The sequence below is a fragment of the Myotis myotis genome, unplaced genomic scaffold, assembly GCF_014108235.1.
Source record: "Myotis myotis isolate mMyoMyo1 unplaced genomic scaffold, mMyoMyo1.p scaffold_m19_p_17, whole genome shotgun sequence".
NCBI classification, from domain to species: Eukaryota; Metazoa; Chordata; class Mammalia; order Chiroptera; family Vespertilionidae; genus Myotis; species Myotis myotis.
In genome coordinates this window covers 1,480,084-1,507,877 of record NW_023416321.1, presented here as the reverse complement: position 1 = coordinate 1,507,877, position 27,794 = coordinate 1,480,084, and the positions used below count along the sequence as shown (strand labels likewise).

General features: G+C 66.9%; 2 protein-coding genes across 3 annotated transcripts in view; one reads left to right on the top strand and one right to left on the bottom strand.

Annotated features, from left to right (window-relative positions):
* Window positions 1-15,326, top strand: part of PGS1 (phosphatidylglycerophosphate synthase 1) — a 28,054-nt gene extending 12,728 nt beyond the window's left edge. The window contains exons 7-10 of one of the 2 annotated variants that reach the window (XM_036338993.1): window positions 639-1,160; window positions 7,160-7,308; window positions 10,126-10,253; window positions 14,845-15,326. In XM_036338993.1, coding sequence (XP_036194886.1) covers window positions 639-1,160; window positions 7,160-7,308; window positions 10,126-10,245 — 791 coding nt within the window. In that variant the 3' untranslated portion in view covers window positions 10,246-10,253; window positions 14,845-15,326. Of the gene's footprint in view, window positions 1-638; window positions 1,161-7,159; window positions 7,309-10,125; window positions 10,254-14,755 lie in introns of both variants that reach the window. The other variant, XM_036338994.1, reaches the window with a different exon arrangement.
* DNAH17 (dynein axonemal heavy chain 17) overlaps window positions 13,471-27,794 on the bottom strand; it is a 69,319-nt gene continuing 54,995 nt past the window's right edge. The window contains exons 65-80 of the mRNA XM_036338995.1: window positions 27,385-27,589; window positions 26,659-26,823; window positions 26,364-26,504; window positions 26,118-26,288; window positions 25,145-25,267; window positions 24,575-24,768; window positions 23,864-24,012; window positions 22,706-22,833; window positions 21,716-21,943; window positions 20,578-20,769; window positions 17,988-18,167; window positions 17,561-17,743; window positions 16,983-17,165; window positions 16,436-16,579; window positions 15,818-16,043; window positions 13,471-14,937 (exon numbers count right to left, since the gene is read on the bottom strand). Coding sequence (XP_036194888.1) covers window positions 14,690-14,937; window positions 15,818-16,043; window positions 16,436-16,579; window positions 16,983-17,165; window positions 17,561-17,743; window positions 17,988-18,167; window positions 20,578-20,769; window positions 21,716-21,943; window positions 22,706-22,833; window positions 23,864-24,012; window positions 24,575-24,768; window positions 25,145-25,267; window positions 26,118-26,288; window positions 26,364-26,504; window positions 26,659-26,823; window positions 27,385-27,589 — 2,860 coding nt within the window. The 3' untranslated portion in view covers window positions 13,471-14,689. The remainder of the gene's footprint in view (window positions 14,938-15,817; window positions 16,044-16,435; window positions 16,580-16,982; window positions 17,166-17,560; window positions 17,744-17,987; window positions 18,168-20,577; window positions 20,770-21,715; window positions 21,944-22,705; window positions 22,834-23,863; window positions 24,013-24,574; window positions 24,769-25,144; window positions 25,268-26,117; window positions 26,289-26,363; window positions 26,505-26,658; window positions 26,824-27,384; window positions 27,590-27,794) is intronic.

The window sequence follows — 27,794 nt, the reverse complement described above, 5'->3', positions numbered from 1 at the left end:
GGAGCTTGGGCCTGGCCTGGCCAGCGAGCCGGAGCCTGCCCTGTGCTGCCAGGAGGGCAGGTGCTGGAGCTCACCCTCGGCCGCTCCCTCCCTCCCTCCCTCCCTCGCCAGAGGCTCTGCGCTAGGCCCACTGTGGTCTGTGCCGCCGGCCTGGCAGCTGGCTCTCTCTCGGGGCCTTTGTGTTCCTGGGGTTCCGTGGCCCTGACTTTCTGGGGGCCTCTAAGGTCTGCTGTTGAGTTTACGAGTGTCAGTGCGCAGGGCAGGGGTTAAACCCAGACCCGCCAGACCTGGCGGAGTGCTCCTTGGGTCCCCCCGATGGAAGTGTCTAAGCAGGTGCCCAGTGGAGGCCTGTCCGTCCCCGGGGTGGGCTCCGTGCCGCCCTGCCTGCCACCAGCCGGGACGCTCTGTTGTGACCATGAGCTTTTTCATGGCCACACAAAGCGCAGGGGCACCCTCTTCCCTCGGGTGGGAGTTAGTACCTGCACGCTCGCCTGTTGTACTTTTGGTTCCCAGAACCTAAACTGTTCACTCTCTGGCCCCACGGAAAACATGGCCGACCCTGGTCTAACCGAACAGGCCCTGCAGGCAGGGAGGGCGAGAAGGAGCCGCCCTTTAACCCCCTGCCCCGTGCCCCTCAGGTGACCGGGCTGCGTACTGCCAGGCCGCCAACGCACGGGTCATGGGTGTCATCAACGCGGCCCGGACCCGCCAGCAGATGCTGCACGCGCAGACCTTCCACGGCGACGCCTCCGGGCCCCAGGAGGACGCCGCGGCCGCTGGCGATCGCAGGCCCGCGCCAGACACGTGGATCTACCCGCTGGTCCAGATGAAGCCCTTTGAGATCCGGATCGACGAGGCGGTCACTGCGGCCCTACTGACCGAGGCCGAGTGCGGGGCCAGGGTCTACCTCACCACCGGCTACTTCAACCTGACCCAGGCCTACATGGACCTGGTCCTGGGCACGCGGGCCGAGTACCAGATCCTGCTGGCCTCCCCGGAGGTGAACGGCTTCTTCGGGGCCAAGGGGGTGGCGGGCGCCATCCCGGCCGCCTACGTGCACATCGAGCGGCAGTTCTACCAGGAGGTGTGCAGCCTGGGGCAGCAGGAGCGGGTGCAGCTGCAGGAGTACTGGCGGCGGGACTGGACCTTCCATGCCAAAGGTACAGGCCAGCCCGCGGCCTCGCTGCCCTCTGCCTGCATGGCGCTCATGCAGCCTCTCCTGTGCGCCAGTCATGGGCGTCGTGCAGCCTCCCCGGGCGGTGGCAGGGCGGGAGGCCCCCCCCCCCCCCCATCCCTGCGCTCCCGCAGCGGTGCGTCCCCCTCGGGACTCAGGGTGGCAGGGGGTCATGTATTTGGTCCTCAGCAGCCCGTTTTCGGTCTTTCCCTCACCGTTGCACTTTGGGGAAATTGAGGCTATGCCCTCATGACGCCCACATGGATGGCGCTGCGTGACAGTGGGTCCCAGTCTGCGTTGTCTGTGAGTCAGGACCCTGGGGCAGCCCTCGCCTCCCTGGAGCGGCCGTGTGCACAGTTTCGGGGCGTGACCCGAGACCTGAGACGTGTGGGCAGATGGAGCTGTGCTGAGCAGCGGGTCGCCCATCCTTGGGGGAAACCTACCACCCAGTGGCTAGTCCTGCCTCCAGAGGGAGGGGGTTGGGCGCCGGGAGGTGGTGCTCCCTCCCTCCTCGGTGCTCAGAGGCCTGTCTTGCTTCTGGGCTGTTCTAGAGGCTTCGGAAAAGCCTCAGCCTCCTCTCGGGTGGGTCCTCTCATCTGCTTGTCTGAGGCGGGAGGTCCTCTGGGCGCCTGGGGTTGCACTGGGCTGCACTGCGGGGAGCCAGGCCCCGGCCCGGACCCGCCCCCTGGGACAACCTGCTGCCTCCAGAGTGGTTCCGCTTCCCACGTGGAGCCCCACGGGCCTGCTCGGCAGGTGGCGTCGCCTGGTGGGCAGGAGTGGCCCCTTGTTCCCATCCCAGCACGTGTCACCGGCTGAGCCGGCCGGAGGTCAGGTGTGTCAACAGGCAGGCCAGCCGTGGAGGGTGCTGGCCGCATCTCAGCTCTGGCTCTGTTACTTCCGAGAGTAGCTGTGCCCGGGGAGGGGTCGCGACAGAGCCGGGCAGCGGGACGGGGTGTGTGTGCCTGGAGCTGCCCCGAGGCTGCCTGGGGCAGGGCTCCCTTGGCCTCGGGTCCCAGCTGGGCCTGGCCCATCCCGAGGCCGCGGTTCCTTCCCGGAAGCCGCGCTGTGCAGTGACTCCCCGGTTACCGCTGAGACAGAAACGCCCAACAGGCTTTTCCAGGGCATCTCCCTTTTCCCGGACCGCAGGCCCCTGCCACTCCCCCCCGCCCCGCCCCGCACGGGTGGGGCCTGCCGTCCGGGAGACTGGATTGTGGAGAAGGCCAGGAATCCCGGGCGTGTGCCTGCTTGTGCGTGAGGGGGAGGGTGCGTGGAGCAGGGGCTCACCCTTAAGCCAAGAGCCAGAGGTCAGAGGTCACTCAGTGCTTAGCGGGAGGCCAGGGTCCTTCCTGCTTTGCAGCTCTGATTGGTAGTGGGGAGGGGTCTTAAGCCAGCCCCCTTTTCTGGCTCCTCTTTTGATGGTCACTTCCCCCAAAGCAGCCTGTGTTGGAGGAGTCGGGAGCCAGGGGGTGATGTGGGGTTAGAGGCTGCGGGGTGGACCATTGAGTGACTGGACCCTCTGCCAGGCCCGTGCTGGGTGCAGGGGTGTGTCTGCCGGGGCGGGTCTGTGTTTGGACCCTGACCATTCCTGCCCGCGACTGAGGACCCGAGACCACCATCCCCTTCCCCAGGGCCCGGGGCAGCCCCGGCCCCTCTCGCTCCTCCTGCTCCCACGAGCCGGCTGGGAGGGAAGTGACCAGACCCGGCTGTGTCTCTGGGTCCCAGCATCGCACACCCCGGGCGTCGGAGGCCTGTGATGACCCTGTTGGTGGCCCCGTGAGCCTGGTGACGCCGGAAGCCCTGCTTGGTGCCTGCCTGTGGGAAGCGGGCTGGCTGGGTGGGGACAAGCGACCTGTCGGGAAGTGACCACACCGGCAGCAGGTGCCGGGAGCAGTCCCGCCGGTGACCCGCGCGGCTGGGCGTCACTGCGGCGTTTTCCGTGTTCCGAGGCTGCAGAGCAGCTGGGTGGCACGGGGGCCGGGTTCAGGCTGCCCCCCGCACGCGGGCTGATTTCTCAGCAGACGCGGGTGTCTGTCAGTTAGTGGGCGAGCTGCCCGAGAGCCAGAGGAGCCTCCGCCCTAAGCCGCACGGGAGACTCCAGTGCAGCGGGCTCACCTGCAGAGGACGCTGCTCAGTGCGTCGGCAGAGGCTCCCCGTGGAGCCTCAGAGCCCGGTCCTCCACCCGTGTTCGCCTTTGGCAGAGGGGGCGGGGCTCGGTCCAGTGTCTGTAAAATGGGGTGAGACTGAGACGGGTGACCTGTGTGCCTGGGGGGCACGCTGTGGGAGTCTTGGGTCCCCTGGCGAGGAGAGGGGTCCCGGTTACCTGTCGTTTTCTTCACGTGGGTCACGAAGTCAGAGGTCTCGACTGCTCAGCCTCTGCAGGGGCCGCTGGGAGGTTCCTCGTTAGGCCTCCGCCAGCCGTCAGCTCTCAGATTCCTGGTCTGTCGTTTCCTGGGGCCTGGCCTGGGCGCGGGCAGCGTTGCTGGCCGTGGGTTTAGTTTATGTCCGCCTTCGTGCTGTGCGGGGGTCAGCTGCCAGGCACTGCACGGTACCTGTGGCAGCTCATGGGTAAGTTCTCTGATCGCTGAAAGTTTGTGCCCTTAAGTATTTACTTATTTATTTTTACCTCTGCATGGGCTGCCCCACCGCACAGCCTCCCGTGGTCAGCAGCCAGCCCCAGGGCGGCCAGCTGTCGCACCGATGACCCGACTGACACAGCAGTGCCACGGAGTCTACAGCGCGTGCTGGGGTTCCCTTGGCGGCGTGCTTTCTGTGGGTCTGTCACACAGGTTTCCACTGCCCTGGAGCCTCTGCTCTGCCTGTCGTGTCCCCCCCTCACCCCCCGCGGGCCTGGCAGCCACCACTTTCTGTGCGGTGCCCACAGCTTTGCCCTGTGCACACGTCAGGTGGGGACCACACAGTGGCAGTCTCCTCCGGGACAGTGGGTAAGGCCTGCGTCCTCGAAGCAAATTCGTTCTCACTGCTGGATGTGCTCCTTGTCTGGATGGGCAACTTATCTGCACACCTACTGAGCGCATCTCAGTTGCTTCTGAGGGTCCCCTTTGCACCCTGGCCCTGGTGGAGAGTGGGGCCCAGGGGGCTGGGCGCAGAATAGCTGGTTCCCCTCCTAACCAGGCGAGGCGGGGCCGTCTACCTACCGTCCACGTGCCAGCAGACTGGCCCCATGTGCACGTGAGGTGTGCAGGCCTGTGCTCGTGGAGGGGTGGTCTGGGGGGAGCAGGAGGCTGCCCAGCCCCAGCAGAGGCCCCATCCACGCCGGGACGCGGGCTCAGCTCGTGGGCATGTGTTTCAGGGAAAGGGTCAGTGTGAGTTTGAGACGTTGACGTTGACTCACCTGGGTGCAGCACTAGCCTTAGCAACGTGTGTGGCGGGTGGGGCCGGCCTCGGTTGAGAGGTTTCTGGCTCAGGCTGCAGAAACCTGTTAATGATGATGAGAATCGCCACTATTTTTACTGCTTCCCGATAGGCCGCTTGGCGCAGTGCCCGAAAGGGAACTCGCAGTGAGAGCTGGGCAGCTCCACCCTGTTTGCCTGGCACACCTGGGGCACGTCCCACCGGGGAGCCGGCAGGTGTGCTCGGGGCGGGGCCACGGCTGCACACTCCCAGGCCTGCGTGGTCATTCCTGCTCCTCGGGCCAGGACGGCGGGAGCCGTGCCGCCTTCCGCCCCCTCTCGTCGCTGCGGGGTGTGGGGGAGCCGAGGAGCGGGTATCAGTGCATTGTCCTCGGCGTGGTCCTCACTGGAGGGTCATTTACTCCCAGCGTCGGGGGAGCCGCCCTGTCAGACAGCTGTTGGCCCAGGGCTGCTGTGCCCGGCAGCATCCGCACACGGGGACACGGGGACTCACTCCCGCCCTCCCGAGGCTTAGCGTTTAATGAGGGCAGCAATAAGCGGGCGATCTCTTCAGATGTAACGTCAGGCTGTGGGGAGGGTTAGGGAGAGAGCAGGGCAGGGGCTCCATCCAGGCTGACAGGTCGGTTAGACAAGGGGGCCACTGAGAGGTGACACTGAGGGCAGAGAAATGGGAAGCAGACAAAGGCAGGTGCCCTGGGGGCAAGCGCCGTGGGAGCTGGGGGTCCTCTGGTGCCCTCCTAACGAGGCCGGGCCTGGTGGCGTGGAGAAGGAGCTGCAGGCGAGAACCCAGCGGGAACTGGTGTCCCCCTTTCTAAAGGGCTTCGTGTGCAGCGGTCCCCTGGTCGGGACTCCAGTCCAGCCGTCCTGTCCCCTGCTGCCTGCCCTGGTCCCTCTCTGAATGCCCGCACCAGCTGCAGAGCCCTCCCTAACCTGGGGTTCCTGGAATCGAGATGTGGGGCCAGAGGTCAGGCCGAGCGAGGGGGCGGGGCCTGATAACAGGTTTCTGGCTGCTGGGAAGTGTTTCCTGGCAGTGAGGCTGCCTGTAGGCACCCGGCGCTCCCGACACGACATGAGGGAGGAAACAGCTCAGCGGGCCCTCACCGTCCTCTGCAGCCCCCCCAGCTGGGCAGGGCGCGGCTCGCTCCAGGCTCCAGGGCGCTCACCACGAGGCCGCCCGTCGCACCGTTTATGGTCTCGATCAGCTTTTGTGGGAGAAAGTCGGCAGTGAAACTAGAACCTGGGGGTTTGGAGGTGGCCAGTGGGGTGGTAGCTGGGTGCCTCTGTGGTCCTGAGGGCTCACCTGCAGTGCAGCCGGGCCAGAGGACGAGGAGGGAAGCGTGGTGTGCCGTGCTTGCCCGGGGGCCTCGCTGTGCAGCACAGACCCACAGTGCGCAGTGTCGCGTGATGATAAATCTGTTTGGGGTGGCAGTTAGGAAAATCGGGTCTAAGAAAGCTTGTTTGGGGGGGTTGCTAATGAGAACAGATGGCAAAGCAGAAGTGCATGTGGGGGGCCCATCGGGGTGGGCCGCCTGCCGTGAGGGCCGAGCCCTAGGTTGCCTTGCAAGGAAGCCGTCCGTGTTCGTGCAGATTTTACAAATACAAGGGCCCTAGGACCAGGCCCTGTAGCCGTACGTCCCCCCGCAGCCCTCCCCCCCTGCCCCCGCACCCTGTGGCGCAGGAGTCTTGGTTGGAGGCAGGTGGGTGAGCCACATTGGCCGTAGCCGTGTCACCTGTGTGGGTGGCAGCCTCCCCCTCCCGCTCCCTTTCCCTCTCCTGTGCCTCTGAGCAGCCGGGAGCTGGCGACAGGCAGCACTGAGCGCATCACTGGTTTAGGGGCTGCTCTTGGCATCGGAAGGGTCAGGACAGTGATGGCGGAACAGGGCTCTGAGCCTGCTGTCTGTGCGGAGGACAAGCCGGCATTTTCCTTGGGCCCCCAGGCCATCTGGAGCAGGGTCCAGGGCCAGCCTGGCCACCTTGTGGTCTCTTGACAAGGCAAGGCGGTGGTCTAGTGGGTGGGCCGTTGATGGAGCGATCACATGGGCAGCAGGCGGCTTTGATGTGGACCCTGCGTGCGTGTGCGTGTGCGTGTGGAGGGTCAAGCCCTTTACAGGAAGCACCGTCGTCATCTCTTTCCCAAGATGTTCTTGGAAGTGCTCTTGCCCTGAGTGAGAATTAGGAAATGGCTGCTATTTTAGGAGCTCGGTGTGTGTTTCATGCTGCTCGCTCGTGACAGTCTTGCTCGGCTGGGACCCTTTGAAAAGGTCATGTTGGCAGAGGAGGGGCCGAGGGGGGCAGGGGCGTAAGGAGGCAGCTGGGAGGAGGGGAGCCCTGCACCGCCAGGTTACCTCTAAGAACCCACCTGTCAGGCGTGGCAAGAGGGGCCCAGGGTGCAGTGCGGCAGGAGAACAAGGACGTCCCGGGGAGCCACCTGGGGGGGGGGCGCCAGGCCGCCACGGATCTGAGGTGCCTGCACCTGCTGGCAGCTCCTGGGACCTGGTGGAGAGCAGGCCCAGGGGATCCCAGGGGAGCAGGCCCAGGGCCCGGGGGCTGCTGCTCTCAGGGAGCAGGGAGGCGGAGCCGCTGTGCTCACTGTGCACCTTTCCTCTTCCCGCAGGCCTCTGGCTGTACCTGGCCGGCAGCGGCCTGCCCTGCCTCACCTTGATTGGCTCTCCTAATTTTGGGTACAGGTCGGTGCACCGGGACCTGGAGGCCCAGATCGCCATCGTGACGGAGAGCCAGGCCCTGCAGCAGCAGCTGCACCAGGTGGGTCTGCAGGTGGGGTTTCCCCGGGGAGGGGGTGCTGGTCGCTTGAGGGCACTGAGCAGTGAGGAGCCCTCGCCAGGCAGTGGTGGGGGTGCGCCCAGCGGCCAGCTCTCCTCGGCTGCTTCCTGGAGGGAGAGACTAGGTTCTCCCCAACCCCTCCTAGGAACGCGGGCCCCTGGACGGGTGCGAGGGGAGGAGCCAGGCTTGCTCGGGTCCTGGCCCGTTTGGGAGGAGCTTAGGCAGCACCCCATCATCTCAGGAAAAGTCCTTCCCAGAGAGTGGGGAGGGAGAGGCAAGAGGAGGGTGCCCCAGGCGGAGGGGCTGGCAGGGAGCAGCATCTGCAAGGGGAGCCGGAGAGGCCGGAGACAGGAGGCTGTCCGCAGAGATGGGGGTGCGGTGCGGGGTGGGGGGGGTGCTCACGGGGCTGATATCCCGTTCACACATCTGTGTGCCCTGGGTCAGTCTTTGCACCGACGGTTTGGACTCTGTTTATTTCAGGTGGTTTCCCTGGGTGGTGGTCTGGCTTGGCTTGGTTGGGGATTGCGGGCCTGGAGGTGTGCCAGGCCGGAGCTGGGCTCCTTGTGGCAGGCGTGCAGGGTCTGGAGGTGGGCACAGCAGGACCAGGGAGCTGCCTGCCCCGTAGAAAGGGGCGGTGCTTGCACAGGGCCCTGCCCTCCCTGTGGCGGCAGGTGTTTCGGTGTCGGGGGGAGAGCAGAGTTCCTGGGAGACCTAGTGCCTTCACCGACGTGTGTGCCGTCAGCGGGGACAGTGCAGGCAGACTTTCGGGAACCGAGCACCGGCCCTGCGTCAGAGACCTGGCGGTACTCGCGCATCTGAGGCCTTTCCAGCGTCGCCTGAGTGTGGCGCAGACAGCACCGCGGTGGCCGCCCAGAGCTCGCTGGTCTCGGAAGCTTTTATTCTCGGTTTGGGAATTGCCGTTGCGAAACTGTGGGAGCCTTTGTTGCGGAGGAAGTGGCCCGGCCGCGTCCCTGGGATCTGCCCTGCAATCCGGGGACCTCGGTGCCGGGAAGGCTCCGCAAAGGGCGAGAGGAAGTGGCAGCGGCCGTGGTCCGGGTGAGCCCCAGAATCTGCTCAGCTCAGCAGGTTTCTGCCGCGGGCCCGGCGGGGGCGGCTGGTGCCGCTTTCGGGGTGACTGGCCTGGACTTCTGCCTCCCTGTGCAGAGCCGGCCTCCATAGGAGCCTTGACCCGGGAGGTCCAGCCCCAGACAGCGGAGTCGTGCGTGTGAGCTTGGCCTTGGGCCAGGACAAGGTCTCCGTGGTCCAAGCTGGTTGGGGGAGCACGACCCCCAGGCTTGGCCCTGGGTCCTGGGACTGGCTCCGCACCCCACTTCCTGAGGAAGGGGACGGAGCCCACATCCTAGTTCTCGAGAAATGCTGGCGGTTGTGGTTGGGAGCTGCTGTCCCAAGGGACATGATTGGGACAGCTTCTGTTTCTTTCCAAACCTGACTCCCCGGGGCTGTGGACTGTGGGGGTGGCAGCCCACCCCGCGGAGGCTCCTCCGTCCTCAGGCACACTGGCATGCAGAAGCGTGTTTCTAGAGAATTCCGCCTGTGTCTGTGTCTTGGGACTGCGGCCGCCCCCGGGGAGGCCCGGGACTGCCCAGCCACCGGCCTCAGCACAGCCCAGAAAGTCCCTGAAACCCGCTGCGGCCTGCGCCCAGGTGCACGGAGCTTCGTGGGAGGGAAGGCCCGGGGTCACGCTGGGCACCGTGGGGAGACATTGTGTCAGAGCCCGAAGTCCCTCCCTTCGCTGAGCACCGGCAACAAAGCAGAAAGCTTCCTGGTTTTGTTCGGAGAACGTGGTTTACCCATCGTGACCCCAGAACAGCCTTGGGACCCGTCAGCTGACTTCCTTCTCCTCCTGCGTGGAGTCTGAGGCTTCTGCTAATTTAATTGAGTTCTTGGCTGCACATTCATTGAAGCAGAGGCTGAGCCAGTCTGTGGGGACCTCTCAGACCAGCCCCTCGAGACGGACGCTGCCTGTCCGTCAGGCCCTCAGTCAGTGCTGGGGCCCTCGCAGCAGCCGCCAGGACCCGGGGCTCGCGCTGGGCCAGGAAAGGCCGTCCGGGTGGGGGGCCGTGTGGACCCAGGCGCAGGGGTCCCCCCAGCCCTGGCAGGGAAGCGGGGGCCGGGTCTGCGGTGCTCCCCGGCACGGTGGCCTCGCCTCCGCAGGGTCAGGAGCTGGCCAGGGACGCGCCTTTGCTCCGCCCCCGGGAGCCCTCCGCCCCCAGTGTTTCCCCTGGTGCTGCTGGTCCCCCAGTGCACGGGCACCTTCATGGCCGTGGCTGCTGGGTCTCCGCGGGAGTGTGGCTGGGGCAGCTGACAGCCAAGGGGCTGGGGGTCCAGAGAGGGGCCCCAGTCCCTGCGAAAGCGAACAGGAAACCCTCCCTCCTTCACTGACCGAGTGCAGTTAGTGACTGGGCTTAGAAAAGCGTTTAACTGGGTTTAAGTCTGAACGTGATAACCGTTCATGGGAAAAGTTGAGAAAAGCTGGAGACGCTGGCCCTTCCTCTGTGGGGCCGAGCCCGGGCTGCCGTGTGCAGTGAGGCTGCCCCGTGTTCCAGCGGCGCCACAAGCCTTTGCCAACGAGAGAAGTGTCTCCGTTAGAACGTCCTCCTCAGAGGGCAGCACTTGGGAGCGAGGGCAGAGGGGCTGTTCTCTCCAGCTGGCTCTCCCTCTGACGCGCCTGCTCCACCTCATGTGGGTCACGTTTAGAAGCGCGGCTTGGCTTTTCTAAGGAAGCTTTGGGGGGCGGGCTGGCCGCCCGCGGGACCCTGACCCTGTGCTCGTCCTCAGGAGCAGGCGCAGCTCTACCTGCGCTCGAGCGTGGTGTCGCCCGCCACCTTCCAGCAGCCCGGTCGGCAGGTGAAGCTGTGGGTGAAGATGGTGACCCCGCTGATCAAGAACTTCTTCTGAGGACACAGGTGATGCCTCCGGTGCCGCGCGCCCCCCCCCCCGCACAGCGCTGGGTCGCTGGGGGCAGGTGGTCCCTCGGCCCCAGCGGGTCAGCTCGCTGGTCACATACGAGTGTCTCGGGGCGTGGACGGGCACAGCGTGTGCGGCGCCCGCTGCTGAATGAGCCCGTCCCCTCTGTCGGGTGCCTCCACCGAGTCCAGGCCCGGCCGTGCGGGGTCAGCGTCACGGGTGGTTCTGTGTTCCCTGCTCGGAGCCGCACGTGGGTCAGAGGCAGGAGGAGTGGGGGAGGGTGCCCTCTGCTTGGGGAGGTCCGGCTTGCCGCCATGCAGCCGTGGCTCACCGGACGAGACCGCCAGGCAAGATCATGGGAGCCAGACCTCGGGGCTGTGCCCGTCTCCCTGGCACTGCTGTGCCATGTGCCTGCAGAGGCGCGGTGTTCTCCGCGGCAGCTGGTGACAGGACCCGCAGCGGGGGACTTGTCCAGGCGCCAGGGGGCCGGGCAGGGTGCGGCTGCCACTAGAGGGAGGGACCGTCCTCTGTTCTCACCCCAGCTGGCCCACCGGTCCAGGCCACACCGGGTTGGGGCGGGAACTTTGGGCCTTTGGCTTGTGGGGGAGGGAGAGTGAGGGGAGTCGGAGATGAGTGAGGGCTGTGGCCGGCGTTTTTAGCCTGGAGCTGTGTTTACAGCGAGGGTTCCCCTGGGTCCCCCTAGAATATAAACCCTCAACCCCCACCCCGACCATTAGACCACGTTGTGCCTGGTTGAAACGTCCGCAGGAACTCCTCGGTGCCATCAGATGCCAGAGGTGTTCGCAGTCCCAGTCGCCTTGTCAGTGTTTCTATCTCAGTTCGGTCTTTTGCTGCCTCTGACTGAGGTCCGCGCCCTGTGACTGGGGACGTGGCCTCTGAGTCTCTTCCAATCTGTGGGTTCCTTAATGTTTCACCTGAAACTTTTTACTGGGCTCACTCGCAGCATTTCCGTGTCCCCTTCTCCGTGTCCTGGGCATTTATAAAAGCCCTGCCACTCCCCCCGCATCTTCGGGCACAGACTGCAGACCGGGGGCAGGGACGGGACAAAGTGGGTTCTGTCCCTGCACGTAGCCTGGCCGGTGTCACGGCTCCCTCCCAGGGACTGGTGGCTCTGGCGGTTCTGGCGGCTCTGACGTCCCCTCCACAGGCCCCGGGGGCTCCAGTGCTGGGCGGCTGGTGGTAGACCGAGGGCATCTGCGTGCCCAGAGCCCTGCCGCCTGAGGGCTGAGGCTGGGAGGCAGCCACTGCCCGGGGCCACTGCACCTCAGTCAGCTGTTTGCTTCCAACTAGTTACTCACTTGTCCTGAGGGCCCATCAGACCAGAGAAGCCCAAAGAATGCTGCCCGGGTTGTGTCTGCTCGGAGAGAGGCTTTTGGTAAACAGCGCTCACATTCCTGCAGGTTCTGTGGGACCAGAGCAGTCACGGGCTCCCACGGCCACCCCGCCTGTCCCCCCCGCGCCTGTCTTCCCCCCCCGCGCCTGTCCGCCCCCCGCGGCCAGTCCTCCCCACGCCTGTCCTCCCCATGGCCAGTCCTCCCCGCGCCTGTCCTCCCCATGGCCAGTACTCCCCGCGCCTGTCCTACCCACGCCTGTCCTCCCCATGGCCAGTACTCCCCGCGCCCTGTCCTCCCCACGCCCTGTCCTCCCCGTGCCTGTCCTCCCCATGGCCAGTACTCCCCGCGCCTGTCCTCCCCATGGCCTGTCCTCCCCGCGCCTGTCCTCCCCGCGGCCTGTCCTACCCACGCCTGTCCTCCCCATGGCCTGTCCTCCCCACGCCTGTCCTCCCCATGGCCTGTCCTCCCCGCGCCTGTCCTCCCCGCGGCCTGTCCTCCCCATGGCCTGTCCTACCCATGGCCTGTCTTCCCCGCGCCTGTCCTCCCCGCGCCTGTCCTCCCCGCGGCCTGTCCTCCCCATGGCCTGTCCTACCCATGGCCTGTCTTCCCCGCGCCTGTCCTCCCCGCGCCCTGTCCTCCCCATGGCCTGTCCTCCCCGCGCCTGTCCTCCCCATGGCCTGTCCTCCCCGCGCCTGTCCTCCCCGCGGCCTGTCCTCCCCGCGCCTGTCCTCCCCACGCCCTGTCCTCCCCATGGCCTGTCCTCCCCGCGCCTGTCCTCCCCATGGCCTGTCCTCCCCGCGCCTGTCCTCCCCATGGCCTGTCCTCCCCACGCCCTGTCCTCCCATGGCCTGTCCTCCCCGCGCCCTGTCCTCCCCATGGCCTGTCCTCCCCACGCCCTGTCCTCCCCATGGCCTGTCCTCCCCGCGCCTGTCCTCCCCGCGGCCTGTCCTCCCCGCGCCTGTCCTCCCCACGCCCTGTCCTCCCCATGGCCTGTCCTCCCCGCGCCTGTCCTCCCCATGGCCTGTCCTCCCCATGGCCTGTCCTCCCCACGCCCTGTCCTCCCCGCGGCCTGTCCTCCCCGCGCCTGTCCTCCCCGCGGCCTGTCCTCCCCATGGCCTGTCCTCCCCGCGCCTGTCCTCCCCACACCCTGTCCTCCCCATGGCCTGTCCTCCCCGCGCCTGTCCTCCCCATGGCCTGTCCTCCCCGCGCCTGTCCTCCCATGGCCTGTCCTCCCCGCGCCTGTCCTCCCCACGCCCTGTCCTCCCCATGGCCTGTCCTCCCCGCGCCTGTCCTCCCCATGGCCTGTCCTCCCCGCGCCTGTCCTCCCCATGGCCTGTCCTCCCCATGGCCTGTCCTCCCCATGGCCTGTCCTCCCCGCGCCTGTCCTCCCCATGGCCTGTCCTCCCCGCGCCTGTCCTCCCCATGGCCTGTCCTCCCCGCGCCTGTCCTCCCCATGGCCTGTCCTCCCCGCGCCTGTCCTCCCCACGCCCTGTCCTCCCCATGGCCTGTCCTCCCCGCGCCTGTCCTCCCCATGGCCTGTCCTCCCCGCGCCTGTCCTCCCCATGGCCTGTCCTCCCCGCGCTCGCCTGTCCTCCCCGCGCTCCTCTGTCCTCCCCGCGCTCGCCTGTCCTCCCCGCGCTCGCCTGTCCTCCCCGCGCCCTGTCCTCCCCACGCCCTGTCCTCCCCGCGGCCTGTCCTCCCCGCGCCTGTCCTCCCCGCGGCCTGTCCTCCCCATGGCCTGTCCTCCCCGCGCCCTGTCCTCCCCGCGGCCTGTCCTCCCCGCGCCTGTCCTCCCCGCCGCGGCCTGTCCTCCCCGCGCCTGTCCTCCCCATGGCCTGTCCTCCCTGCGCCTGTCCTCCCCGCGCCTCTCCGTCTCTGCTAATCACCTCCAGGATGGCCCCGGCTGCCTCCCGACCTCAGCCCCGGCCCCCTGGCTCCCCGGCTCCCCTCAGCCAGGCGCAGGGCCAAGTGCTGAGACGCAGGCAGGTTTACCCGTCCTGCTCTCCTGTCACCGACGATCCCACGGGGAAGTTTGGAGAGAATGCAGGCAGCCCCCAGTGTGTAGTGGGAATGAGCACAGTTTCAGGCCCCGAAGGCAGACTTGGGAAACCTCCCCGTGGGGTGGTTATTGGGGGTTGACAGGAGGGCCTGGTGGCCACTGGCCTTCATCTCCTGTCCCTCGCGCCTGGACGGAAGGACCGCAGTGACCCCTCCTGGCCAGCAGAGGTGGTTGCTGGGCACCTGGGCTCCTTGGCCTGGACTCCTGCCTTCCTGGCTGCAGCCCACCCTCTGGGCCCAGGAGGGAGGGCTGAGGGGTGATTTTCTCTCCCCTCTTCCCGGCCCCTCCGGGCCCCCGGCTTTGAGTTAGGCTGTGGGGCAGATACCAGGCGTGCAGGACGGGACAGAGATGAGGAAGACGGAATTGCTGCCCAGTGTGGGGTTCTGTGTGGAAGCCTGTGAGCTCCCAGCACACACGGCTAAGCTGGTCCCGACCGAGTCCATGCTCAGCCCGTGTGGACGTGGGCAGTTGGTGGGGACGCACTTCAGCTGCGTGGAGATGGCACCTGCGTGTGGAGGGGCATCGCCATAGCCGAGAGAGTCCTCCCCCGGAGAAGGGGTGGATGATGCTTCGGGGGCTGGAGGTGGCCGCTCCTGTGTACGGGGCACACCTGTCCCCTCACTGGGCCATCGGCACCTAGCACCTGGTTGAGGGGCACGGCCGCTGGTCCTGACCCTCCCTCCCAGCTGCCGGTGGGAAGAACTTAACTGACTGGCCCTCCTGGGAAGTCAGCCTGGGACACTTGCCCTGGCTGCTGGGACTCCAGCCCTGTGTCCACGCCTGTGCCATGGGCCAGGCCCTGTGGTCACCAGCGTGGAGCTGACGGCCGGCCCAGGGGACAGGCAGGCACAGCTCAGTAACTCAGTGGTTTTAATGCAACACCCCTCCCCCCCTCGCCGTCCGGCTGGTCAGGTGCGCACGCGTTCACGGGCCCTGACCGTGTTGACAGACAGCAGCCCTCAGTTCCTGTAAGTCCATGCTAGTCCCAGGGCGATGACGGTCAGGCCTGGCCGGGGAGTGGCTAGACCTGCAGGAGCAGCGCCACGGCTGCCAGCACCCACTTGGACGCCTTCTCTTTGGTCTTCAGGTTGAAGGTCCAGACGTAGGTGGGGCCGCGCATGCGTGTTTTGTACACGGGACACTCATAGATGTTCTTGGTCTCCATGCGGTCCACAGGGATGGCCTTGATGAAGATGACGGGCATGGCCGGCGTCAGCTCCTTCAGCCGCGCCTCGGCGATGACCCCGGTCTGCGTGTCCCAGCGAGCGCCTGCGGGGCAGTGCGGCCGTGAGCCCGGGAGGGCCGGAGGGAGAGCCGCTTGGCTGGCTCCGCCCCAGCGCACAGGCCTGGGCCGGGGCAGGGGCACAGGAATCGCTGAAGATGGAGTCGTGAGTGGGACACGTCGGGGCTTGTGTGACCGCCCGCACCCCACGGGGCACCGGGCCCAGCTCGCCGCCGCGCTCCACCCGTTCACACGGGATGTTCTGGAGCTGCTTCCACAGGCGGCCATTGCTCTGCCCGCCCGCCCCCGCCCTCGCCCCCGCCCCGCATCCGCCTGCAACTGCTGCCTCCATCCAGGCCGCTGGTGTTTCCTCCCTGTTCAGTGATGTTTATCTTCCCATCTGTGATCCCAAAATAAACGTGGAGATGGCTGCTGAGCTGGTCTGTGGTGTGGGAACGGGCCCGGCCCCCAGGGAGGGGAGGGGAGATGCCACCTGCCGGGGGGCAGGCCTGCGTGTGGCAGATGGGCTGACCCGGCGGTCTCCCCTCCTGCCCATTCTTGGCCCCTCGGGCAGCTGGCGCCAGGCTCCCAGGAGGTGGACAGCCAGGCCCCCTTCCCTTGAAACCTGTGCCGGGCAGCAGAGGGTGGGGGGGTGTGGGCGGGGGGAGCACAGGGGCTGTGGCTCACCTGTCAGATGCACTTGCCCTGGGCCCTGCTTCCAGGCCTGGAAGGGCGGAGCCCCTCCCCAGACTGGCGCTCAGGGTGAGGGCGGGCCTGCGTTTGCCTCTTGTGCCTGTTTCTGTCCCCTTGGACCCCTGTCTCGGCCTGTCCCTGGGCCCCGTCACTGTCCAGCCAGCTCCGCGAACCCCCCATAGGCGCATGGCCCGTGGTCGGCGGGCGCTGGGCTCTGGGCCGGACGGCGCCTACCTTCCATGAAGAGTCCATACACGTAGGAGCCCTCTCGGGGGGGCGCGGTCACGTCCTCTCGGTTCTTCTTGGTCACCTCCACCGAGAGGCACATCTTGTCCAGCGGCCACTCGTTCTTCCTGGCCATGGACTGCATGATGGCCGTGAGGAAGGACTGGGGGTTGAAGAAGCCGGCCAGCCACACGGTGGTGGGCAGGGCGAAGTCCGTGGTCCAGGCCTCCAGCTCCTGCGAGGAGAGGGGTCTCAGCCGAGCGCCAGGGCCTCACGGCAGATGGTACAGCCGCTGCCCCCTGTGCCACCGCTCTCTTGTCGCCCCGTCTGAGGGATGGGGACAGTAGGGCCACGAAGGGAGAATTGGGGACCCAGCAGAGGCCTTGCTTCCGTCCCTGAGCCGCGGTGGCGGGAGCTCCCTCCATGCCCAGGAGGCAGCTGTTCTCCTTCCCCGGGAGGAAGGGCCTGCGTTGTCGGCGTCTGTGGGCATGGGCACACCCTCCCGACCCTGCTCTGACGAAGGCCAGGCCCGCGGGCCTGCAGGCCTCAGAACACACCCCCTTGCAGCGTGCTCCCACGGGCTCTGGGAACAGGGGGGTGCCCTGAGGCCAGGGACCCCATCCTCACCCTGATGCGGAGCACCAGGTCCGTGTACCAGGCTGCCAGGCCCATCATGGACGGGTAGGCCCGGGCCATCCACGTTTCGGGCACCGTGTCGTAAAATAGCGCCGTGGACAGATCTTCCATGTCTGTCGTGATGGTCAGTTCCCCCTGAGGGACGGACAGACGGATGGGCGCTGGGGGCCCAGGCTGGACCACGCGGTGCAACGCAGACCCGGCCAGTCGTGGGCCTTGCTCTCGCCAAGGCGGGAGAGCCCCACCCACTTGTGTCGTGGGAACGTGGTTTCCCACGGGGTGTGGGCCACCGGGTGCTTCTGCAGATGCCCGTGGGGGCCACGCCATGCCTCCTGCTGGGAACAGTCAGGATGCCCTCCAGGGCCGGTTCTGGTTGCCCACAGCTCCGACCAGGGAATTCGGGGGCCCGCGCCAGGGGCCCGAGGCGCCCCGTGGCCTGGGGTAGGTGGTTCTTTGCAGTTGAGGTGGTGAGTCAGCCTGGGGGGCCAGCCCGGTTCCCGTGTCACGTCCGGGCCCAGCTGACCCATCTGCCCTTTACCTTCAGCCCCAAGTTGAGCTCCTTGAGCGAGCGGCGCATCTCGTTGGTCAGGGTGTTCATGCGCTCGCACTCCTGGAAGGCCACCACCACGTAGGGCGTCTTCTCTGCCGCCTTCGCCATGATCTCGGCCATGTTGAATGACTCCGGGATCTTCTCCAGGATCTCGTCCAGCACGGCCTTCACCTGGGAGTCAGCCCGCGGGTGTCACCGCGCCTGCCCCGCCGCCCGCGTCAGGTCTCGGGGCCGGAGCCTGTCCCCCCCCGCCCCCCCCGCCCCGTGCCCACGTTCCCAGCCCTGAATCCGGGAGCAAAGGCACATGGCGTGGCCAGAGCACAGTAGCACACATGACGGGGGAGGGTGTCGCGGCCTGTTGGCAAGGCCTGTGGCTGTGTCAGGGGAGCTTCTGGTACCTTCAGCCAGGCACCTGCATCCTCCCCTGTGGGGTCACCGAGGGTCGGGGGTTGTGTGGTTGCTAACAGGTTCTGAGGGGCTTTTGCCAATCGGGGTGCACTTGGTGAGCCCGGGCTCCGGACACTGCCCTTCACTGTCACTGGGTGGGTTGCACGTCAGGCCCCCACCTTCTCCTCGCGGGACACCCCCGTGCCGGCGCCTGAGTCCGTCTCTTTGGGCTGCATCTCCAGGACCGTGCGGAACAGCTTCTCCGAGGTGACCGTCAGGAAGCCGATCTCCGCGTTGGGGTGCAGGCCGTACAGGTAGGGGCTCTCGGGGGGCAGGTTCTCGTTGATATATTCGTGGTAACCCTGAGACGGGGGTGGGGTGGGGTCAGCAAGGACCTTCTTACCAGAATGTTCTGCCCACATCCCACCCTCTGTGCACCCCACTGCTGCCCTAGCCCCCTCCCGGGTGCTTCCTCGCCCCCAGTCCCCCATCTGGTTCCTGCTCTGGATCAGTTCCTGACATTCCTTCCATGACGTGAGGCTCTCACCAGGCAGTTGGCCAGGACGCACTGACCCGTCCCCGCGGTCCCCCGGGAAGCCTCCTCACCTTGTAGTCCAGGTTGGGGGGGATCTGGAAGCCGGGGGCCAGCTGGATCTCACCCTCCAGCATCTCGGCCCGGATGTACTCCACCAGGTAGGTCTTGCACAGCCGGCGGTCCCAGTCGTCCGTGATGTGTCCGCCGTACATGATCTCCCCAAACAGGTAGCGGAGGTCGTCCCAAGGCACCTGGGGAGGAGGCCGCAGTGAGGGGCGCTGCCCCTGTCTGTGTGGGTGACAGGCCAGCTCCCCGCACAGTAGCCCTTTCTCGCCCAATGCCCGCAGGCTCGTCTCCCCGCACCCCACCCCCTTCTGCGTGTCTGTCTCCGGTGGGAGCAGCCCTGGGCCTCTGCCTACAGCCTTCTCCCTGCACTTTGTGACTTTGCCGGGGCCCTCACCCGTCCAGCCCCCCGCTGGCCCCACTCGCCCTGCTCCCGCTCTTCCTCGATAGCCCACACTCGGGGACATTGTGGGCCCGGCGGCCCTTCCCTCCGCGTCCACGGAGCAGAGCGGTCTCGTTCTGCCCGGGTGGGCTTTGACTCGGCCCCGGGCATCTTTGTGGCCGTGACGTCCATCCTCGGGTCTCCGGGGGTCCTCCCTCGGGCCCCACTGAGGTGCCCTGTGCGTCCTGCCTGGCGCTCCGTTCCGTTTGCCTCAAGCTTTTGCAATCCAGGGTGCGTTTTAGCTCCTTTCCGACCCGCTGGGCGCACTGCCCTGGGGGGCTGGCGGCCGCCACGTGCTGGGCCGCGGGGCGTGGGGCCTCACGGCGCCCGCCCGCCACCGCCTTGCACGCACGCAGCGTGTCCCTGAGCACCGGCCTCCTGAGGGCGAGTGGGCGTCCGTGTCGGTGGCCAGCTCACCCAGTCCCGGCCGGTCACGTCCCGAGGAAGAGCGCGCTGACCAGTCAGGCTCTGATCCTGCTGGCCAGTCGTTCTGATGTGGCCTCGCGTGCCTGCGGTCGGACTGAATGTTCCCTAATGGTCGCGGGGTCACCGTGGGTGTGTGCTGAGCGGCAGCTTCTGCATTTCACGCATTTGCCCCTCCGCCTCCGCGCTCCCCTCCCCCGGGACGCCTGGGACGGTCCTTCCCCTCCCCCCGGGCGGGGCGGCCACCCGCACCTGCCGATGGAATTCCCGGATGGAATGCCCGCGTGCCTGTGGGACGCGTCGCCAGGCCTCCCCGGGAGGACCGCGGGCCGAGGGACAGGGCCACGTTGTCAGCTCCGTCACTTGGTGCCTCCCTGGAGCTTGGCCGGCGCCTGCCCTTACCCCCTCCTCCCCCACCGCCCTGGCGCGTATGTGCGGGGGAGGGGGGGTGCGTGACTAGCAGGATGCTTCCTCCCACACGAGAAAGTGACACGGACAGTCTCTCGCGTCTCCCGTGCGGCGGTTCGGTGTGTGCACCCCGATCCCGTCTCAGGTCACGGGGCGCCAGCACCCTGTCTGACCCACTGCACACGCGGCCGCCCGGGCCCCCCGGGCCCCCCCTCCGAGTGTCTGCAGCCGTGGGGCCACCGCGTGGGGCCGCAGGAAGTGACCTCTGCCCGGGCCGTCCCGCCTCCCCCAGGGAACCAAACAACATTCCAGCTGCCTGGGCTGGTGGCGTGTGGTGGCTGCCTGGGCCGGGGTGTGGGGTTCTCTCCAGGGCCACAGGGCTGTCTGACATCATAGGTCATCAGAGGTCAGCCCCGACAGGCCGCCCGGGGAGGCTCCCTGCCCTCGCCTGAGGCTCCCCGCCCTCCCCACCCACCTGCACAGCTTCTTACAATAGGGCACCTCCCCTTTCCTCACTGAGCCCCTAATGCTGGGAGGCCTGGGGGTTGTCCCCAGGCTCAGGGCGTGGGGTCCAGCCAGCGCAGCAGAGCTGGGCTTCACCCCAGGCGCCTGGCACCAGCACCCTCTGACGATGCGGCTCTGCCCGCCCGCGTCGCCCCCTTACCCGAAGCCGAGAGCTGCTCTTACTGCCCCTCCTCTTAGGAGCCGAGCGAGGAGGGGATGGCCTCTGCCTCCTCCCTGGGCCCCGATGGCAGGTGCAGGGTGAGCGCCAGGCCTCCTGGGAGTCGGCCAAGCGAGGTGGGTGGTGTCCGGTCTCTACACAGGCCGCTGGGCCGCCCATGGGGGACAGGCCACTCGCTGCCGGCTCGGTCCCCCCCTGGGGTCACGCCTCAGGCCACGGGAGGCTCCCGGTCTGCAGATGGGCCTGCTGGGCCCTCAGGGCCAGGCCGTGCCCGGAGGCGTCTGGCTTTGTGCCGTCCTCCCTGCTGTGCGGCTGACCACACACTCGGGTTCCTACGGGCAGCGTCCGCTCCCTCCCGCTCCACCTGGGCACCGTCTCCATCCTTGCCCACGCCGGCTCAGGCCACCCAAAGGGGCTGGGGTTTCTGGGGGGATCCCTGCTCGGGTGCCGGACACCTGACCCCGGGGAGCGTGGCAGCAAGCAGAGGCTGACACCTGTGGGCGGCGGCCAAGGACCGCCTGCCCGTCATTGCCTCAGGGGGGCGGGCTCGAGGCGACCTTAGAGTCAGATCGGCCCAGCTGTGACTCAGACCAAGAAGAGGAGGAGGGCGGGCGGGGGCTGAGCCGCCACCAGGCCCCCTTACCTTGGGATTGGCCTCCAGGTAGTTGTACAGCACGTTGATGGAGATGGTGAGGTCCCCGTTGTTGAAGGGGTACGACCTGTTCCAGCCCTGGGCCCCAAACTTGCGCCTCTCAGCCACCACGGCGTGGAAGTAGCAGAGGGCAAACAGGATGCACTTGAACTCCATCTCCTTGGTGCACATCTCCAGGGTGTCCTGCAGGGGGCGTACCCGCCATGTCAGGCTGTCCTTTTAGGAATACGGTGACTGCAGTGCGAGGTGTGTGTGTGAGCGTGTCTCTGCATGTGCGTGCACAGGTGCTTGTGCAGGGGTGTGTGCGAGTGCATGCCTACAGGAGTGTACATGAGTGTATGCACGCGTGTGTGATCATGCATGTGTGTGCGTGTGTGTTGGTCGTGGTGTGGATGGAGAGCAGCAGAGTGGAGCATCCTCAGAGCTCAAGTCTGGCCTCTGCAGGCCCAGCGACTCCGTGTGTTCTGGGTCCCCGACTCCGTGTGCTCTGGGTCCGCGACTCCGTGTGCTCTGGGTCCCCGACTGCGTGTGCTCTGGGTCCCCGACTCCGTGTGCTCTGGGTCCCCGACTGCGTGTGCTCTGGGTCCCCGACTGCGTGTGCTCTGGGTCCCCGACTCCGTGTGCTCTGGGTCCCCGACTGCGTGTGCTCTGGGTCCCCGACTCCGTGTGCTCTGGGTCCCCGACTCCGTGTGCTCTGGGTCCCCGTCTGCACGTGCTCTGGGTCCCCGACTCCGTGTGCTCTGGGTCCCCGACTCCGTGTGCTCTGGGTCCCCGTCTGCACGTGCTCTGGGTCCCCGACTCCGTGTGCTCTGGGTCCCCGACTCCGTGTGCTCTGGGTCCCCGACTGCACGTGCTCTGGGTCCCCGACTGCATGTGCTCTGGGTCCCCGACTGCATGTGCTCTGGGTCCCCGTCTGCGCGTGCTCTGGGTCCCCGTCTGCACGTGCTCTGGGTCCCCGACTCCGTGTGCTCTGGGTCCCCGACTCCGTGTGCTCTGGGTCCCCGTCTGCACGTGCTCTGGGTCCCCGACTCCGTGTGCTCTGGGTCCCCGACTCCGTGTGCTCTGGGTCCCCGGCGGCTCAGACGGGGACGGGCCTGGGTTGGGCACGGGCACAGGAGGAAGCGCCCACCTGGGTGAAGAGGTCCAGGGCCTTGTGCAGGTTGGCGTGCATGCCCGTGGGCGGCTCGTTGGTGATCTTGATGGCGTTCTCCAGGATGCCCTGGGGGATGATGTGGGAGTCGGGGCTGGGGGCGGGCTCGGCGCTGATGAACACGCGGTAGTCCTCGTGGCTGCCGGTGCTGTACCGCTCCAGCTTCTTGTCCAGGGTGCTCAGCCACCGGGCCACCAGGTGGATGTTCTGCGGCCAAGACCCGTGTTAGCGCCCGCACTCTCCTCCCTGCTCCGGGCCCACAAGGACAGGGCGCTCGGCCATGCCCCGGCCAGTTGTTCAGTGGTTAGAGCATTGGCCCTCGAACTGAGGGTTGCAGGTTCGATTCCGGTCAAGGGCACGTATCTCGGTTGCAGACTCGATCCCCAGCCTGGTCAGGGCGTGAGCAGGAGGCAACCAGCCGATGTCTCTCTTCATTGGGGTTTCTCTCTGTTTCTCCCCCTCCCTCCCACTCTCTCTAAAAATCAATGGAAACAATATCTCGGCTGAGGATTAACAACAGCAAAAGTGAGCAGGCCAGGCCCTATGGGTCGAGTCAGCCTCACTGGGGTTCATGGGAGTCGGGCAGCGCGGGGGGGACGGCGGAATGGGGGGGCTGGGAGGCTGCAGGGCCCAGGACAGGGCAGGGCGTGCTGGGGTTCGGGGTGTGTGAGCTGGGGTTCCCCCAGGACATGACGCGCAGCCTCCTTGGGGGAGGAGGGCGCTTGGTCACTAGTGTTTCGTGTTCTGAGGAGGATCTCCTTCGGGTCTCAGGCCTGAAGCCCGTGCCTCACCCCTGAAGGGTCCCGCTGTCCCCTGAGCCCCTGACGCCTCAGCCACCCACTGGCCCGGGCAGAGCCGAACCCGGTGTGGGCGCCACCCGCCTGCCTGTGACTGTGAACCCCACCACCTGCTGTCTCTCGGGCCCCAGGCCCCCCGGGGGGGTGCCCGCACCCCGAGGCGGCTCCACACCTGCAGGATGACCCAGTGCCCCATCTCCGCAGCCACGTCCAGGGCGTGCTCAGCCACCACCTCCTGCCCCTGCCCCAGCGACACGTTGTGGAGCTTCCCATTGTCGATGGTGAACCCCAGCTTCTTCCCTGAAGGGGAGACCAGCAAACGCTTAACGCGTGGGGGCGATCGGGTGACACGGGGGCGGCTCAGGACCCACGGCTGGGAGCTCCTCCTGCTCCCCCACTCGTTTTTATTGTAAACACACGTCATGCGAAGTTACCGTTTTACACACCATCTTAACATGTACGACTCCAACACATGCCCAGCGCTGTGCACCCTCTCTGGTTCCAGAACATTCTCATCCGCCCAGGAGCAAACCCACCTGTTAGACAGTCACGCCCCTCCTCACCCCTTCTTCCCCTGCAGCCCCCCATCTGCTTGCTGTCTGGATCGGCCGGCCCTGGATGTGTCGGATAAAGGGAATCACGCAACACGGGGCCCCTGCTGCTTCCCCTCGGCACCGTGTCCCAAGGTTCACCGCGGGGCAGGTCCCGCTCCACCGCTGTTTCTTGGCCGAGTGATATTCCACCGCGAGCAGCACCCACACCGTGGCCATGCCTTCCCGTGGCCATGCCTTCCCGTGGCCATGCCTTCCCGTGGCCATGCCTTCCCGTGGCGGGGGCGTTCGGGTGCATCTGCCTTTTGGCTGCTGGGAGTGAGCACCTGTGTAAAGCGCTCGTCTGAGCACCTCGCAGTTCCTTTGGGGTCTGTGCCTGGCATGGAATTGCTCGGTCACGTGTAGTTCTGTGGGTCACGTGTAGTTCTATGGGTCATGTGTAGTTCTGTGGGTCACGTGTAATTCTATGGGTCACGTGTAGTTCTGTGGGTCACGTGTAGTTCTATGGGTCATGTGTAGTTCTGTGGGTCACGTGTAGTTCTATGGGTCACGTGTAGTTCTGTGGGTCACGTGTAGTTCTGTGGGTCACGTGTAGTTCTGTGGGTCACGTGTAGTTCTGTGTGCATCTCCCCAAGGAACCGCCACACTGTCTCACACAGCAGCCACACGGTCTCTCATTCCAGCGCTGGCCACTCTCCGTGTTTCTGACACGCAATAACCACCCGGCAGGTGGCAGGGGTCACGCCTCGGTGACAGGCACGGTCGCCGGCCGCACTCACCCAGGGCTTCCACGTCCTTCAGGGGGTCGACCCCCGGGGAGAGGATGAAGAAGATGGGGGTGGAGGGGCTGCTCTCCTCGTAGGACTTGGAGAACTCGACGCTCCGGCCCTCCACGAACTTGCTGCCCATCTTCTCCTCCACGAAGTTCCTGGGGGAGGCGGCCGTCAGCGGGGCCGGAGGCGGTCTCCTGGCGGCTCTAGCAGAGCGGCCTGCTTCCCTCGGGCAGGGAGGGTGTGGGTGCTCCCGCCCTGGCTGTGTCTGCTCTGGGCGCCCCGGCTCCCTCACCCCGAGAAATGAATGGCAGGCCCTCGGGGGGTGGGGGTGGGGTGGGGAGGGGGCTCGAGTCCACAGGAATCGCTTGGGAAATTAGAACGTTCTCTGCAAGGGCGCCGAGATGGCCCTAGAGGTGGCCACCTCGGGACGGTCCCGGTGCCGACGCCGAGCCTTGCTCTCCTCCCCACGACACCCGCAGGGGCTCCTCTGGGCCACGGAGGTCATGCCCCCCCGCGCCTCTTGCCTTTAACCTCAGAGCTCACGGGGTGGCGCCTGCCCCTCATCATAACCCTGGGCACCCTCCTCGCTCAGGTGAGCTGAGGCCCAGGGTCCCGCCCGCCGACGGGGAGGACCCCAACACCGGCCGACGCTCAAGGCCTCGGGGCCACCTCCCCGGCCCCAGGACCAGCGCGCAGCCGCCCACGCCGGGCGCTCACTTGACGGCGTACGTCATGCGGTCGGGCCGCATGCAGCGCACCATGCACAGCTTCTGCAGCGACGACTTGTTCTTCCACTCCTTGGGGAAGATCTCCTTCTCGGGCGCCTCCGACTCCACCAGCTTCTTCCAGCGCTTGGCGGACCCTTCGATGTCGTTGTCCAGGTTTTTGAACTCGTCCATGTCCGAGAGGGCCTGCGGGCAGACGCCGTGGGAGCCGGGCTCCGGGCCCTGCCGGCCGCTCAGGCCATGAGCCACGGGCAGCCGGACGCAGCGGGGGCCCCGGAGGGGCCTCGGGTCGGGACGCGACTCGGGCGGCTTCTCGGGGGGGATCTGGACCAGGGCGCCTGTCTCACCCCAGGGATGGCCTCCCTCAGGTGGTTTCGGAGAGACCTGAGACCCGGAGCATGGACAGCACGTGAGGAGGGACCTGACGCTTTGCTTTTCCTGGAAACGAGGCGGGAGAGCCAAGGCGGGGCCCCCTGGACGCGCCCGAGACCAGGCTGGCGGCGTGCGGGGACACGGGCAGGGCCAGGGAACAGCGAGCACGTGTTCATGTCCGACCGCTCACCTTGATGCCGCCCCAGCCCTGGTTCTGCAGGAAGTCCACGGGCGACACCAGCCCGGCCTTGAACGGGAATCGCAGGAGGAAGTCCAGCTCCACCGGGTTCAGCTCCTTCTTCATGGACAAGACCTGTGGGCGCAGGGGCACCCCTCAGCCGCCACGGGCACCGCTCAGTCGCCACGGGCAGGGGCACCCCTCAGCCGCCACGGGCACCGCTCAGCGGACAGGGGCACCCCTCAGCCGCCACGGGCACCGCTCAGCCGCCACGGGCACCGCTCAGCCGCCACGGGCACTGCTCAGCCGCCACGGGCAGGGGCACCTCTCAGCCGCCACGGGCAGGGGCACCCCTCAGCTGCCACGGGCACCGCTCAGTCGCCACGGGCACCGCTCAGCCGCCACGGGCAGGGGCACCCCTCAGCCGCCACGGGCACTGCTCAGCCGCCACGGGCAGGGGCACCTCTCAGCTGCCACGGGCAGGAGGTGTGAGGAGCCGCTGCCGTGCCTGTGGGCCATACTGCCCTGCCCCTCACGTTGGAGAACTTGGTCTTCACCTTGTTTTAATTTGTATTTATTTATAAATCTATTTTTTATTGATTTCAGAGAGGAAGGAAGAGGGAGGGATCAAGCCTGCAACCTGGGCATGTGCCCTGACCTGGAATGGAACTGTGACCTCCTGGTTCGTAGGTCAATGCTCAACCCCTGAGCCACGCCGGCTTTTAAATTGTGGTGAAACAATGGCTGATTATTTTGTATCTACAATCTGGTAATAGATTTATTTTTATATTCTAAAATCAAAGAAAAGAAAGAAAGAAATAACCGCGGTGAAAGCACACGACATAAAATGTACCACTTTAACGGGTTCCAGCTCCGCGGCACTGGCACGGCCGCGTGGCTGCACAGCGTCCCCCGCCGAGGCCCAGACCCGCCTCCTCACCCCAAAGGGACACCCCGCGAGCAGCTGCCGGGCAGCGGGCCTCACCTGGAAGGTGACCTGGGCCAGGAAGATGAGCTTGTCGCGCTCGAAGAGCCCGCGGGCCGTGTACACGTAGATGGAGTAGGTGATCTCGTCCGTCAGGTTCGTCACCCGCTGGCGCACCTCGTCGGCCGGCGCCGTCCGCTGGATGGCCTTCTCGAAGACCACGTTGAAGGCCTGGGAGGGGGTGGTGAGCCCCCGCCCCACCCCCACCGCCGCCCGAGGGAGCCCCAGGCCGCGGCCGCAGCGCACCTTGAGGGAGAACTGGTAGATGGGGCTGATCTTGTTGAGGTCGTTGAGGATGAAGTAGAGCAGGGACGCCCGCTCGGCCGCCGGCCGGTAGTTCTCTCGCGCCTCATTGATCTTCACTTCTGTGATTTTCGCCTCCAGCACCTGAAGCCAAACCGAGGGGCCAAGTGAGCCCAGCGGGTGGACAGCACGGCGAGCGGGTGGGCCCAGCGCCCTGCCCAGCGCCCTGGCTCCCTCGGAAGCCGTCCTGGGGGCTCTCGGCAGACGGCGGGGCGCTGAGGGGCCCGGGCCGGCGCACCTTCTCCTCGATCTCGCTGGCCGTGTGCTTCGTCGTCTCCAGGTTCTCCACCAGCGCCGTGTCTCCCAGGAAGTTGCCCGAGGCGGCCGACAGGCGGGCCAGCAGTGAGTCCTCCAGCTCCTTCAGGATGATCTTAAACTCGTTCTGGGACTTGGTGAGGTTCGCCTGCAGGAGGCAGAGCCCGGAGGGAAGCCGGCCGTGGGCATGGTCCCATCCACACAGCCCAGCCCCGGGGCCTCCAGGGTGAAGCCAGGGCCCTGCAAGCCCGGGGCCCGGGGCTGGGATGAGAGAAAAGGGGTGGGGTGGGGGGCCCTGAACGGAAGCCGGGGGGCAGGGAGCCCCGCGCAGTGCAGCGCCTGTGGCCCCTTTGGCTGCGGGTCATTGGTCACCATGTGGAAGGCCCCGGGGCCGTGTGGAGGCGTGGGGCCTGGGTCCCCTCTGAGCCCAGTGTGTGGAAGCACCAGGGCGTGGCAGGCACACGAGGGCATGGCGGGCACACGGGGGCGGGCAGCCAGGCCAGGCCTGCGGGGCAGTGGGTGGCACTGTAGGCCGTGGGGCACCACTGGGACTGGTGTTTGGTGGAGTTACAGGCGCAGCAGCCGGGAGAAGGGATGTTGTATGAGGCGCCTTCCCAGGGAGGCCCAGAGCCAGGGACCCTCACGGAGGTGGGGGGGGGAGTGTCACTCCTCGAGCCGCCCGGCCGCCCATGACCGACTCTGGCTGCACCTTCAGCTGCTCCAGGTCTGGGCGCTCTTTGGCCACCACGGCGGCCAGCAGCTGGTCCTCCAGGCCGTCCCGGGTGACCAGGAAGTTGATGAGCGTGCACTGGGCCTGCATCTCGGGCTTGTAGTGGGGGTTGAAGTACTTGGTGTGCAGGATGAGGCGGAACTGTGGGTGGTACTCCACCTCCTTGTCGCCGATCTTGATGTACCTGGCGGCCGGCGGGAGGGGTTAGGGGGCTTCCGGCGCCGCCACGCCAGCCCGGCGGCTGACCCCACCCCAGCTGCCGCGTGGTCCCGCCGCGGGGCCCTTCCCTGCGCCTTCCCTGTCCAGTCCTCCTGTCGGCCCTGCTCTGTCCCTGGCGGGTTTGTTCTGATCTTCACGGCGGCGTTTACTCCACAGGTCAGACCTCACGC